The sequence below is a fragment of the Papaver somniferum genome, unplaced genomic scaffold, assembly GCF_003573695.1.
Source record: "Papaver somniferum cultivar HN1 unplaced genomic scaffold, ASM357369v1 unplaced-scaffold_81, whole genome shotgun sequence".
Classification (NCBI taxonomy): domain Eukaryota; kingdom Viridiplantae; phylum Streptophyta; class Magnoliopsida; order Ranunculales; family Papaveraceae; genus Papaver; species Papaver somniferum.
This window is the reverse complement of record NW_020651082.1, coordinates 5,367,216-5,382,925: the sequence shown is the minus strand read 5'-3', so window position 1 is coordinate 5,382,925 and position 15,710 is coordinate 5,367,216. Positions and strand designations below refer to the sequence as shown.

General features: G+C 34.8%; 1 protein-coding gene across 2 annotated transcripts; it reads left to right on the top strand.

Annotated features, from left to right (window-relative positions):
• Positions 1–208: 208 nt before the first annotated feature.
• Positions 209–5,430, top strand: LOC113345501 (carbonic anhydrase 2-like). Of its 2 annotated transcripts, none has more exons than XM_026589269.1 (9): positions 209–289; positions 510–604; positions 753–923; positions 1,086–1,134; positions 1,282–1,398; positions 1,508–1,561; positions 1,895–1,980; positions 4,812–4,923; positions 5,024–5,430. In XM_026589269.1, the coding sequence occupies exons 2-9, from the start codon at positions 549–551 to the stop codon at positions 5,186–5,188; spliced, it is 810 nt and encodes a 269-aa protein (XP_026445054.1). In that variant the 5' UTR covers positions 209–289; positions 510–548; the 3' UTR covers positions 5,189–5,430. The 2 variants fall into 2 exon arrangements, with proteins under 2 accessions (XP_026445054.1, XP_026445053.1); XM_026589268.1 differs by lacking the exon at positions 209–289 and adding an exon at positions 302–354.
• Positions 5,431–15,710: the final 10,280 nt, after the last annotated feature.

The window sequence follows — 15,710 nt, the reverse complement described above, 5'->3', positions numbered from 1 at the left end:
TCCCAATATCAGTTGCAAACCGAGAAAACAAGTTTGGCCGGTACAAAAAGTGTGGCAAAATAACGCGTGCCTTATCTCAAAATTATTTTCCACCGTCATCTAGTTGACTAGTGAAGTTAGTATCTGACTTTTGTATTATGACCCGATGATAAACGTCCTTTCAGACATATTTAATTGGTATTTGTTGGTTCCACAGATGTGTCCCTTTGGGGAGGGAACAGAAACAACAAAATGAAAAAGGTATTATAAAGGCTCCTTATTTGGTTTGTGCAATAACAAAATATACAAAGTAAGTAAGAAGAAGATGTCTCAATCATTATTTTCATTTTGGTGTTTGTACTCAGGAATTTACAGGTTCTGAAACCAATTTTTCTTAATCTAAAAATGATCATGAGTATCATGATCAATTTGTCTTCTGAGTCATGTTTAGATCTCTAATGATCAGTTAATAGTTCTTTTATTGGATCAAAATGCATCGTTGACTTAATTATAACAGATTTTTCTGGCAGGGAGAAGAAGTATAAATCGTCGTTGAAGAAGAAGACAATATGGCGGTAAAGGATAAATGCGAAGAAGCCATTGCTGGACTTGAGAAGCTTCTTAGGTACGTAGTATATGCAGCAGCCGTAACAGGATCCCCAGAATAATGTCCATAGATTAAAAATCAGTTATTTCTGTTACCCGGGCCCCACCTGACTTCTAATCTCTGGTTTAATGATCAGCTTTTGTTTGTGTTGATTTTGATTTTGTAGTGAGAATAAAAGTCTAAATGCAGTTGCCGCGGCCAAGATCGAACAGATAACAGCTGAACTGCTGCAACTACAGACTGCTAAAACTACTACTGATGGTGAAGCCGAAAACGGTTTCTGTCCGATTAACAGGATGAAAACTGGATTCATCCAATTCAAAAAGGAAAAATACGAGTAAGTAGCTGGTTTAGTTAATTGTTCAGTTTACTAGTATTAGATGAACTTTTTGTTGATATGTTGGACTCCATAGCCCATTCCATAGAGATCATATGCAATGTCTGCTTCTTTTATATTTTTATGTTATAAGTAATTTCTTATATTTTTGTGGTTCATCAGGGCTGATACAGAACGGTATGGGGAACTCTCAAGGGGCCAGAGCCCCAAGGTAAATTTTAATAAATCAGAAAGATGCATTTCCTTTCCTTATAGTTATGACACCACAAAGATCATGAGAAAAAGATTATCTTGCAGTCTAGTTTTGGGTACTTAATTATCTTTTTTGATCAATTTGTAATTATATTTATATGTGCAGTTCCTGGTGTTTGCATGCTGTGACTCTCGGGTGTGCCCTTCCCACATCTTGGGATTCCAACCAGGAGAGGCTTTCATTGTGAGAAACATTGCTAATATGGTTCCACCCTATTGCCAAGTAAGTTTAACATTGTTCCTAGGTTTAGTCTAGATATCTTTCAAATTTATGTTATGTGCTTCAAACTAATTATACATGCTGATAGATAAATTTGTTTTAAAATTTGCAGAACAGGCATACTGAAGTTGGAGCTGCCATAGAATATGCTGTCTTGAATCTCAAGGTCTACATTTCTCATTTCATGTTCCCCTTTTTCTTTTCTCATTTTCCTGACAATTTTGAGAGAAAATGTTCTTTTATTTTACAATAAAACCTCCATATACTGATAACATGAGTTAAAATATGTGTTAAGCTTAATTCCACATAAAGTTCTTTCTTACCTCCCAAGAAACTGATTCCGTGGAATACACTTTCAATGAAATTTGTATATTCTTATAAACTTCGATAATTTTATGTGAAATTTGAAGTGGTGCATGAATTCAAAAATATTTTCTTTTGGCTCTTTAAGTTTTTGTAACTAAAATGAGAACACGCTAATGATATTCATTTGAAACAGGTTGAGCATATTGTGGTGATCGGACACAGCCTTTGTGGCGGGATCAAAGGACTTATGGCTCTTCCAGAGGATGGCTCCACCTCTACGTAAGTCTTCACACTTAATTAGCATATGTTTAAGTACCTTCCCAACAATTGAGAATTAACCAAAAAGATTAGCGGAAATGAACTCCCAAAATTTTCATAATGCTAGTGGTTATCCAAAATTTAGATCTAAAATCATCTTAAAGAACAAAAATACTACCCCATTTTCGAAAAAGTGATACTTTCACTTTTTTATTTTAGTCTAAAATTAAGCCAAATTGAAGAAGTAAAAGTAACAGCAAAGCAAACGGAGGAAGTAATCAATTACCTTGCATTTTAAAGGGCCACTCGAAAAGAATTAGGGGCCAACAATAAAACAAAATAGGGCCACTCAAACCTAAATTTAGTTCATCCCTTATCCTTTTTTTCGTAATGGCAAAATTGTCCTTCAATAATCGGAATTAAATATAAATTCGGTACTTTAGTTAGCAGAATTATTTGAAGGTTTTTTTTTCCCTCCGAATTTTGGTTCTACCATTATCGGTAGTAAATTGTGTTGATTTAACTTCCGGATTTCCAAAAAATTTCAATTTTCTAATTTTGGTACTACCATAATCGGTAGTAAGTTTACCTTCCGAATGAATATTGGCCCCAAAATAAATTTTTCCAAAATCCTTTAATATTTCAAACTTTGGTACTACCACAATCGGTAGTAAATTATGTTACTTTAGTCTCCGAATATATTTAATTTTCGAATTTTGGTACTACCATAATCGGTAGTAAATTTAACTTCCGAATGTATACCGGCCCCGAAATGAGTTTTTGAAAAAAAATCCTTAATTTTTCGAATTTTGGAATTTATAAAAATCGGAAGTAAGGTAAGTGGACTTAACTTCCGATTATATAATGGCATTTTGAAATGAGAATTACCATATTCGGTAGTATTTTAAGTTAATTAAACTTCCGATTATATACTGGCCCCAAAATGAGTTTTTGGGAAAAACCTTAATTTTTTGAATTTTGGAATTATAACAATCGGAAATAAGGTAGGTGAGATTAACTTCCAATTATATAGTGGCATTTTGAAATGAGAATTACCATATTCGGTAGTATTTTAAGTTAATTAAATTTCTGATTATATACTAGCCCCAAAATGAGTTTTTGAAAAAAAAAAAAACCTTAACTTTTCGAATTTTGGAATTATAACAATCGGAAGTAAGGTAAATGAACTTAACTTCCGATTATATAATGGCATTCGAAATGAGAATTACCCATATTCGGTAGTATTTTAAGTTAACTAAACTTCCGATTATATACTGGCCCCAAAATGAGTTTTTGAAAAAAATCTCCAATTTTCGAATTTTGATACTGTCATAATCGGTAGTAATTGTGTTTATTATCTACCGATTGTGTTTAATTTTTAGAAAAATTGAATTTTTTTAATCAAGAATAATCGGTAGATAACAATCACTTTATCTACCGATTCTGGTTGATGTTTATCATTTCTTAAAAACATCATCCATAATCGGTAGGTAAAATAGATTTTTATCTACCGATTATGTTCCTGCTACTGCAAATCCGAGAATTCTCAAGTTTTCAATTTTCATTTTCAATCAAGTTTTCAATTTTCATTTTCAAGTTTTCAGTTTTCAAGTTTGTTTTTTAAACTTAAACTACCATAATCGGTAGTTCTAACATTGTTCGTTAAACTTAAATCCAGAATTCTAGTTGAGGGAAATCCGAGATTGTTTTCCTAAACTTAAGCTACCGAATGTGTAGTTATCTACCGATTATTTGAGGACAGTTTTACCATTACAAAAATTATAAATAAGGGCTAATTTTAATTTAGGTTTAGATGATCCTATTTTGTTTTATTATTGTCCCCTAATTTCTTTTGAGTGGCCCCTAAAAACGCTCCGATAAATTAAATCATTGTTGGGCAGCTTAAAGACTTGGAACCAAAAATCAATATTAATGTCTAATGAAAATAGGTGTGTCGGTGTTCTCCGGTATCCACCTAATCCATGTGCGATAAGTTCTTGGTCGTTTGATAAGACCTGATCCAGATCTTATATTATGGTGGTAGTTTGCTGTATCCGACACGATGAATCCATTAAAGTACATATATAAGCTATGACATAGCACTAAGATAGGATTGCCCACTTATCCCGTTGGATTATTAATACCCTTAATTAGTGGATGAGAATCTTGATTACTTGTGATTAACATAATCATTTATCTAACATTAAGAAAGTACAACTATTTTTCTACTGGATCCTGGGTTTTGATTCTTTGAAGTTTCAGTTCACGCACTAGCTAAATATGCAAAATTATCTCCTGACGATAGAACAAAAATAGATTTACAGCTGAACATTCCTAAATATAGGGACCAGGCGAACCCATAGTCAAATTCCTTTTTGTGTTATTCACCATAGTTACAGGGAAGGAAACCAACTAGCAGACGGTCTAGCAAACTATGCGGCTGATGGTAGCCAATCTGAAAACTACTCAACAACAATATAGGATCAGGCGGACCAGCTTTCATTAACCAAATTCTATTAAGCGACTCCAGGGAAGTCACCTTCCCACGTGTAATAACCTTTTAGTTGCTTTTCTAATATATATATATGCATGCTTCAAAAAAAAATCCTAAATATGTGCATCCTTAACAAATTACCATGGAATACCATAAAACGATAGACTACTTAACGGTGTATCCTTAGCCTACCACCAACACCATGTTATTACGCTAGTCTTTCTAAAGATACCAAGTTACCAACATTTACCCACACTTGGCTAGCTTTTCCTTTCCAGGATTTACTATTTCAGTTGCTAATCAGTTGTTATATTGCAAAAAAAAAAAAAAAAAAAAAATTGTGTTTAATGAAATGCAGTGATTTCATCGAAGAATGGGTCAAAATCGGTTTACCAGCCAAGGCCAAGGTCAAGGCCAAGGCCGCTGGCGGTGATGTATCGACTTCAGACCTACACGAAGAGTGTGAGAAGGTAATTTTATCTCAATAATTTTGACCACATGATGTAACAACTGATATATATATATGGTATACGAGATTTAACATCACAGTGCGACTTGTGTAATGTGTAGGAGGCGGTGAATGTATCCCTTGGTAACCTTTTGACGTACCCATTCGTGAGAAATGCATGCATTGACAAAGTGTTAGATTTAAAGGGAGGTCATTATGATTTCGTCAAGGGGTATTTTGATGTCTGGGACTTCGAGTCTGGAGTCTCCTCAACACCCACCGTATGAAAACTACTACATCTCTTGTTCTCTGCAGTAGCCATAATTTGTTTCAAGTGTGGTAAATTTATGTAATAAAAGTTCGTGCATACATGCGTATAGGCTGTTGGCTGCCTTTTTTCTTTAAGCACTTCGATTGCTTTATAAGTGTCGATCAAGTTATAAAGTGTTTTAATTAAGACTAAACATATCAAACTATACCGTGTTTCATATTTCAAAATTTGATGCAATTTTATTAAATTATATCGGTATATGTTTTTGACCCATTGTGAATTAGTTAAAATTTATTTGTATTTGTTTTTTTCTCGGAAAGAAAAAGAATTAATATTTATCAAAAAAAATAAAAAATCAAAAGAGATCATAAAGTGATCATGAGTGATAAAAAAAACTTCTTAATTAATTTAATTGAAAATAGAAGACAAATTGTTTTGTGCAAGGATAGACAAACATTTAAAAAAATACAAGGGTAAATCAGCTGTATTTTCTTTTGCTTTTAAGTACATCGAAGAAGAGATTGTAGTAGCATGTGTAGAGTGACACTTAAGGAAATACAACATGTGTCTATCATAACATAGAGATGCCCATGCATCTTGAAACATGGGGGTGGTCAATCATACTGTTAGAGCATTGCTCGGTCAAACTCGCAAGCGTTGCTATCTCAAGCTTGTTTGTCAAGTTTAGTTGCCAAAATTATAAGTCTTTATTTCTAGTCTACTTATAGCTAAATCTCTGATTAGGATAGAAAGTGTAGTTGAGCATTAGACTTCATGGCGTTCATCGATTGAAGACGAAGAACCACTAAGGGGAGCTTGTGGAACTTCATCAACAAAAGGTATCTGGAGAACAAAAGTCATATAGCTATATAGATTTCGATTATACACATTTGATATTTCGAGGTGAGTTTAACTCGCTTACATACTTTTCGAAATATGTGTTGGTGAGCTTTCACTTTAACCAAGTTCATCTTATATTCTTGACGAAAGTCAAAAGATGATCATGTGAAATCACCTTGTATCATTTTACATGATTTGTGTGGGACAGTCATTTGATGTAGACTCGGAATGTTTCGTATTGATCATTCGATCACTTGAAAATTGCTTTGAAGCTAATAGTTTGTGTGAGACAGCTATTGTCGTATTCTAAGAATGTTTCAATGATTGAAATGGGAGTTTAGAACGATTAACCATGACTGGATATAAACACAGTATGCGTACTTGCATATGTGTAGTCCAAGACCGGCAATCTAGTATGCATACCTATATGCGTACTGGTTGTCAGGTGAAGTCCGGGAGCTACAGTATGCATACCCGTATGCGTACTGGTGAAGTCAGTTGAAGATCGGGAACCTTGGTATGCGTAACCGTACGCGAACTATATTCAACTGAGTTCGGATGTGAAAGACAGTATGTATACGCGTTCGTATACTGGCGAACACAGTCCAAGTCCGGCTACTTAGGTATGCGTACCCGTTTGCATACTTGAATAGGTTATGTTCTACAATAAGTTTGTTCATGAACTAATACATTTATATATTAAGGAATGCAATGTTTTGCAAACCGTGGCTATAATGTTCATAAATTGATTCGAGTGAACTCAAAATCGATTTTGCTTCAACTGTGTCTTGTATACTTCTATGGGAATATAAACAATTGAACAACTCTAGAACTAGTTTCATTTGAGTCATTTGAACTAGTTGTGGTTAAGATGAGTATGGTTGATATGAAAGTGTTCATATGGCTAACTCCGGTTAACTATTGTTGAGCCAACAAGGTTTACACATTTAGGTACGGTTACTCATATCTAAATGAAGTCACTTTTCATTTGTGTGTAACAAGCTAAGTTAGATCTAACAGTTGAAAGATATTAGCTTGAGTCTAATCGGGTTTTCATCTAACAGTGAATATTGAATGCTTTATTACCAAGGTAACATTGATTTCAAACCCTGATTTGAAGACTATATAAGGGAGGGTTCTAGTAACTGGGAAACCTAATCCACACACCTTTTGTGTGATACTAGTTGCGACTAGAGTCGATTATCCTTTAACCTTAGGTTTTTCCAAAACCCTGTAGGTTAACAACTTGAAGACTTCATTGGGATTGTGAAGCCAGACCCAACTATTTTCTCTGTAGTTTCGCGTTCTGATCTTGTTGTTTTCTATCGTGATTGAGTACTATCTTCTCTAAGATTGGATCGATATTTAATCTCCGATATGCAAGATAAAAAGTAGTCACAAACATCTTCGCCTCATCGTTTGTGATTCCACAATATCTTGTTTCGCTACCATACGATTAAGATTATTGTGAGGTGATAGATATTTTTAGGTTTTTCTTCGGGAATATAAGTCTGGTATATCAACTGGTTCATGTTCACCTTGATTTATCAAAAGACGGAACAAAACTCATAGGTATATCTGTGGGAGATAGATTCATCTATTCAATAGACTTTCTGTGTGAGATAGATTGGTTTATCAAGTCTTTGACTTTGGGTCGTAGCAACTCTTAGTTGTGGGTGAGATCATCTAAGGGAATCAAGTGCGTAGAGTCATGTTGGGATTCAGAGACGTAAGGAGCGCAACTGTACCTTGATCAGTGTGAGATTGGTTAGGGCTCAACTACATTCCAGTCTGAAGTTAACTTGGAGTAGGCTAGTGTATATAACGGCTTATACAGTGTGGTATTCAAATATGGACTAGGTCCCGGGGGTTTTCTGCATTTGCGGTTTCCTCGTTAACAAATTTTCTGGTGTCTGTGTTATTTCTTTTTTGCATTATATTTGTTTATATAATTGAAATATCACAGGTTGTGCATAAGTTCAATCAACTGTGAATCGAACCCTTTGGTTGTTGATTAAATTGATTGAAACTTGGATATTGGTTTTTGGTACCGTCCAAGTTATTTCTTATATTCAATAGGGCTCGCGAATTCCTATTTGTTTGATTGTAGATTGAATTGAGAAATAAAGATATAACTCTTGGATATACTTTTCTTAAGATTGAGTCTGACTGTCTAGTCGATTCTCTGGAAAGTATATTGGAGTTAGTCCATACAGATTTCTAAGAGAAATATTGGGTGTGGTTGTTAGGCCCCCGCTTTTTCAATTGGTATCAGAGCAGGAAAACACATTTAAGACCTCATAAGTCCGTGTTTGTAGCGATCTGACTTTATGGACAGAAGTGTTACTTTATAAACATACCGCCAGTCTTCGATGGATCGAATTACTTATAGTGGAAAATTTATACGCATGCCTTTCTTCAAGCGCGTGAGTTTCAATTATGGGTTTATGTAGTCAATGACTATGATCCTCTAGAAGTTACAGAAGGCGATGTAATTGTCCCAAAAGGATATTGGTAAATATGATGTTGTCTAGATTCTTGCTGCAAAGAAAAATTCTGATGGATTAAATGTTATCATCCATGCCATTACCCCAGATCTTCAACACCATGTGACTACGTGCACCAAGTCTAAAGAAGCCTGGGATATCTTAGAAACTGTATTCGAAGGGAATACCTCTGAAAATGAAGTTAATCTTCAAAACCTAAATTCTGATTGGGAAAACCTTTGTATGGATAATGAAGATTCCTTTGATGAGTTTAATCACAAAGTGTCTGAAATTGTTAATGCATATTTTGCATTGGGTAAGACTATTGCTAAAAAGGACATTATGATGAAAATTCTCAGGTCATTACCATCCAAATACGATTCTAATAAGCATGCCATCGTTGAAGGAAATAACCTAAATACTCTATCCAGAAATACCTTGGTTGGGAAGTTAAAGATCTTTGATCATGAGCATACATCCAAATCTGGAAAGGATATTGCTTTCAAAGCACAAAAGAACACTAAATTACTTGATAAAAGTAAAAGTGTTGGCATCTCTGAAGATGATCCCTCTGAGACTGATTCATCAGATAAAGATCTTGAAAAATCAGTCTCTTTGATCACAAGACAGTTTAGAGATCTTCTTTTGAAGAGAAGTAAATGGTTCACCAGAGATAAACCTAAGTCAGTTAAACCTCATAATCATGTTCGTCATAAAAACAGGGATACTAACGATACTGATGATGAGGATATACCATAATGCTTCAAGTGTAAAGGTTTTGGTCATTTTGCAAATGAGTTTCTGAATCGTAGTACACTGGAAACAAAGTTCTTGCTGCAACTCTTGATGAAATGTCTGATCACTATGATTCTAATGAGGACGAAAAATCAAGTGTTGCACTCCTCTATGGAAATGTTGATTTTGATAATTGTAGCAATACGTACATCAACCTCGATATTCTTCCGGGAGAAACTTCAACCACTTTGGAGGATAAAATGGGTTTCTCTTTGTCTATTGGAAATCATATTTCTAATTTTTCAGGTTCTACCGTGTGTCTAGCAGCTTGCACAGCTATGGCGTCTGAACCATCCTCTATATTGATATGTTTTTATTGTACTCTCAAGGGTCATGAACTCTCCAGTTGTTTCAAGTACAAACATAAGATAAGATATGTCAATAAAGTTCAACGAAGAGAAAATCGATTAGCAAACAAGCTCAAATTTATTCAGAAGTCGTCTGAGGTATGTAAACTTATCTCTTATCCGAAGAAATTAATTTCCAAAGAAATATTAGACCACTATAAAAAAGAATACGGTCTAAAAAGTCTGTTAAACAGGGTTCTAAGAATTCCGTTCAAGAAGGTTAAGGTGGACAGATTATTGTTCACCCCAACACAACTTAATTATGTTGATTGTGTATCTTGTCTCATGTGCTTGGTTCAAAAGAGACAAGGGTTTGCACACCTCAGGCTTTAAGAAAAGAGAAAAGATTTTTTTTTTTTTTTTGGTTTCGTTTTCTCCGATTTGGAATTCTTTCATCTTTTCATATCTAATTGATATTGAAAGGGCTTTCTCTGTTTTATCAATAAAAGAGGGTTAAAATCGATAATTCTGCCTTCTTTAGGGTTGTGAGTTGTGCGTACGCGAATCCTTCCAGTGTATAAAGGTTTTGTAACCCTACATTCCTTTTTCCTTCTCAGAAAACTCTTTTTTATCACAAGATTGCTTGTTGAGTCTGATTTGTGAATTTCTCTCACAATCTCATACTTGTATGGAGAATCTAAGCATTGTGTCTTCTGATGGAAAAGATGATTGCTAAGCCATCAATCATGAAGGAGAAAGATAAATCTCATGTTCCGTCAACTTTGAAAAGAAAAAAAAGGAATGTGAGGAAACCAAGAGTTATTCCTTCAAATCTTCAGAAGTTTTATGGTGTTCTTGAAGAGTTAATTGAAATAAGAAAGAAGATTCAGCAAATAAACGCTATTGTTTTGAGGACTCTCGAAATTCAGAAGGCCCTGGTTTGGAATCATTCTAGAAGGTTTGTTGGAATTAAATCCTTTCTTCATAAACCTTATGTTCCAATGGTTGTTGACGACAAGGAGTTCGTGGACAATAAAGAATTTTTTAGAGGTCTTAATGTCTAGAAAACTTCTTACCAGAATTTATTCTTGTATTTTAACAAGGATAACTAGGTTTTGGAATAGCAATTATTGTGAGTACACATAGATATTGCCAACGTTTTTCATCTTTCAATGTTTTTAGATTTATTTATTTAAATTCTAAAGTTTATTTGGAAGATGATTTTGCAGTATTAATCTTTATTGGTTTCATATATTGCAAAAATTGGTACGGGATATGTGTGTTTGCGTCTGTGAACTATGATTGTCCCATAAACATCAAAAGTTAATCCTATTATGTCATTATGCAAATATTAATGGAAGATGGGATGAACTTTTGATTGCAAAGATTAAGTCTATTATATGTATTTATGCAAATATTGATGAAAAATAGAATGAATCTTTGAGTATTCCGCGGTATTGGTCTTTCCTTGATCCACATCTTTGTGTAAATATTGTGTGGCTCCGTAAGTTCTCTTATGTGAGCATTTATGATTAAATTAATCATGGGTTCTCTTGTGGTTAATTTAATTGAGTTTTCTGGATACAAATTCATGTTTCATGTGATTTGTTAATGTCCAAACAAATCCTTCTTTTCTTGTATAGTAAAGTCGCTCTTGTTGTTCTTTCGGGAATGACATTTTATGGGGGAGAGTTCTTATTTGAACTTGTGCTTAATTGCCAAATCTTTGTGAGGAGTGCGATTGTGGAATATTGTAGGAGTTTTCTTGTATCTCTATTAACTCCTTGATGAATGCATTTAGTTTCGACTATATGATTGCATCTAAACAAAGTTGATATGTTTACTTTTAGTCATGAAGAATCTATATGGTAATTTCATTATGATCCCACTAGTTTTCGTAACTTTGCCAATTTATATTGACAAAAAGGGAGAGAATTAATGTGTAGTTCACACTACAAATACATATGGTTTACAGATCATTATGTAAGGAGGAGTGGTTTTCATGTGAGATATTGACTAAGGGGGAGTGATACATATTACCATAGTACTGTTATCATAGTTGTGATACAATTGGACTTTGATGCTGTGTAATAGTACATTGACACTGTATAACAATACGAAAATATCTTGGTTTTATATATTGTTATGGCTACAGATCTTCCACAACTATGATGGTGAGTTGAACATTTTCAGAATCACTGGAGTACTTGGAAGTGACGAAGATTTCGAGTAATGTTAAAGAACCAAGGAAATCAAGCATTTGGATGAGAAGCTACAAAGTTTATTTATTTCGTAATCCATATGTATTGATAGTTTTGTCACTAAATTTGACGAAAGGGGAGATTGTTAGAGCACTGCTCGGCCGAACTCGCAAGTGTTGCTATCTCAAGCTTGTTTGTCAAGTTTAGTTTCCAAAACTATAAGTCTTGATTTTTATCTACTTATAACTAAGTCTTGTATTAGGATAGAAAGTGTAGTTGAGCATTAGATTTCACGGCGTTCATCGATTGAAAACGAAGAACTACTAAAGGGAGCTTATGGAACTTCATCAACAAAAGGTATATGGAGACTTAAACTTATCTATCACTCAAAAGTCTATCTACTCTATCTCTTATTTGATACAAAAGTCGTATATCTATATAGACTTCGATGATACACATTTGATATTTCGAGCTGAGTTTAACTCGCTTACATATTTCTCGAAATATGTGTTGGTAAGCTTTCGCTTTAACTAAGTTCATCTTATATTCTCGACGAAAGTCAAAAGATGATCATGTGAAAATCGCATTGTAACATCTTACATGATTTGTGTGAGACAGTCATTTGATGTAGACTAAGAATGTTTCGCATTGATCATTTGATCACTTTAGTATTGCTTTGAAGCTAATAGTTTCTGTGAGACAGCTATTGTCGTCTTCTAAGAATGTTTCAATGATTGAAACGGAAGTTTAGAACGATTAACCACGATTGGATATAAACACAGTATGCAACTTGCATATATGTAGTCCAAGACCCAATCTAGTATGCATACCCGTATGCGCACTGGTTGATCAGGTGAAGTGCGAGAGCTATAGTATGCATACCCGCATGCGTACTGGCGAAGTCAATTGAAGTCCGGGAACCTTGGTATGTTTACCCGTACGTGCATTATATTCAATTGAGTTCGGATGTAAACGAAAGTATACGTTGATAGACGCATTTATGTGTCTAATATGTCTTAATTGTATGTATTGTTAGTGCTCGATTTTGTATTTATTTTGTCATTTATGTCTTTATAGGTATTTATAGAGAAATAAGCTCTTGCAGCAAAAATTGGCTCGAAAAGTGGTGTTTTACACCCCAGGATAAAGTACTAAAGGCACCCCATAAATGCACCGGAAGCACCCCAAAACTGTGTCGGAGAAACCTCAGAAAAATTACTGTTTACGCCCAAAAATTACTATTTGCACCCCATAAGGCAAGTGCTAAAGGGAAATCCGTACGGGATTAGGGGGAGGACATCTTCTTCTCAAATTCAAAACAATTTTGGCGGGAAAACATTTCACTTCACTGGAAGAATTTCGATCGAATGTTTGGAGGAGTTTTTGTGTGATTCAATCGCTGAAACTTCATGGGTAGTTGTGATATGTCCTAACAGAGCTAGTATGGGTGTTTGATTCGATCAAATTTGGCTGGATAACTTGGTTTAATCCAAACAGGGAGTTGGAGGAAAAACATGAGCTTGCACGAGTTGTGAGGAATTTAAACGTGTACTGCACGTGTTTGGAAGAGTTGATCGATATTCTGGAGCGTGAAGAAGGTATAGAAGGAAATAATACAGCTGCAGACGCGTAGGAAAACGATTTTTGGAAACAATATATTTTCGAGAATAAAATAAATAATGGGATTAAATAAAGAGATTTTGGGAGATTCAATGTCGCAATGATGTATAAATAGGTTCCTAGGATCACATAGAAGGGGAGGGGAGAGTTTGGGGTCGAGAGGAGAGCTCAGGAAGCGTGAATCAAGAGTTTTCAGAACTTTGTTGCTGCTGCTCGTGAAGAACAGGGAAACAACAACGGCTTCTTCATCCGTCGTAACGGTTTCTTCAAATGCTTGTCACAGTTTCTTCAACTGGTTTGCAACATTTATCTTGATTGTAACAGTTTCTTCATCCTCTTCTGCAACATTTATTTTCATATTTGTAACGGTTATCTTCATCATAACAGTTGAGAGTTGAAACAGTCGGTCTGCAACGCGCATGTGCTGTTACAGATTTCCTGTTTCACCATTTTCTCTTCTTGTAAACACTTTTTGAGCCATGAATACATATTTTGAGTGTGTTTCCAACATGATGAGCTAAACCTAATATTCCGGGGCGATGGAGGAAGCCATTCTTCCAAAAGTTATGTGGTAAAATTTATTTGAATTTATTTATGCAATTTTTTTATGATTATTTGCACCGAATGAAAATTGAGTAATTATTTTTATTAATTAGTTGTGTTTTCTCTTGATGAAGTATGCTTAGTTTAGGGCTTTTGATACTTTATTCTTGCGATTAACAATTGATGTTTTGAAAATCTAATTTAGGCAATGATTAGAATCACAATTTCTTTTGTTTGGAGTTATATTGTCTAGAATTGCATGATAAAAATTAACATTAAATTACATGAATTTTGGTGAATGGTGAAATCCTGAACACCGGTCTCTCTAATATAATCAGTTTTAATTTTATTTATTTTCTTTAGTTTTAAAATTTAAATCTAAAAGCACAACCTTCACAAGTCTTGAACGAACTCTATTATTTATTACTACAACAACTTGAAAACACATCAAATTTTTGGCGCCGCCAACGCAGACTTGTCTTTAGGCTAGAGTTTTTAGATTTTATTTTTTTAGGTTTTTATTTTTATATTTTCTTCTTTACGTTTTTGGGTTTTTGTCTTTTTCTTTCAGATTTTGGAATCTGGAGCGAAAGAAAATTTTTCCAAAGGTTTTGGTGAATACTTAAAGACTGGAGTAAAAGGCAAAGCGAAAGGAGTGAAAGAAGAAGATTTTTTTTTGTATAAAAAAAGAGAGAAAAAAAAAAGAGACATTTTTATTTTTGTAGATTTTTTAGACTTTCTTTTTCTTTTGCACTTTATATTTTTGGACTTTGAACTTTAAATTTTGGGACATTATTTTTTTAAACCCTACGGAAGGGTGGTTTATATATAAACTGTTTGCAGAGAAGGACTGTGATTACGATATCACCTCGGCCCCTCGGGTTCGTACATGACATAGGAGTCGTGGCCCGAGTCGACTACAAAGGTTCATCCCCCGTCTGGTACGGGAGGTAAGTTTGTCGAAACACTCGCGAATCCAATGTCAGCGAGTTATTGTCTTCCTTCGTATGCATATATGTTGAGGACTTGAAAACGACTGCTTTAATTTCCTAGTAAAGGGAAAGGACTGGCCATACAAGATAAGGGTTCGGATTTCATCACCGTTCTCTTCTTGCCCGCCTTAGGAAAACGACACCAAACGCGAACCTAAGCCTAAAATTTTGACTAGAACGAGACCGATAGGGTAACGAGCTTAACAGGAAAGTCATTCGAAAAATATTGGTTACTCTTTTAAGCATACTTCGAAGTTCTTGACGATTTATGTAAGTTGGATGTGTGACTGTGCCGCCTTATAATACCGGTGAGGCCTTGGGTATCAAAGCTCCACCGAGCTTCCCTCGCCTCTATTCAACTTACTTTGACTCGGATTGATTCCAGAGGGGTTTGCTTAAATTGTGACGAATTCCCGTTCGAAGGATTAGAAGCTGGTCCAGAAACAATCTAAGTGGAGCCATCATGCTTTTTGTTTGCTAGAAATCAGTAGGTTTGTTGTGGTGGAGTCAGCCTTGTTTGTGTTTGCATAGAATATCCCTTCCGTTTTAGGACTTTTCTTTTTGATTTTGTTTTTCTAGTGTATGCCCGAAGTTTTTAAACGGGCTTGGAAAAGAAACACTCTAGGTCGTTTGATTAGTGACAAACCTAGTAGTTCTTCTTGTGAAGGCGGGGAGCTCGAAGACTCTTCTTTTGAGAGCCTCGTTTTTGGAAACTTCAGTTTTGAGAATCTGTCTCTTCGTGAGGAAAGTACCCCTAGTACTCCTAGTCCTTTG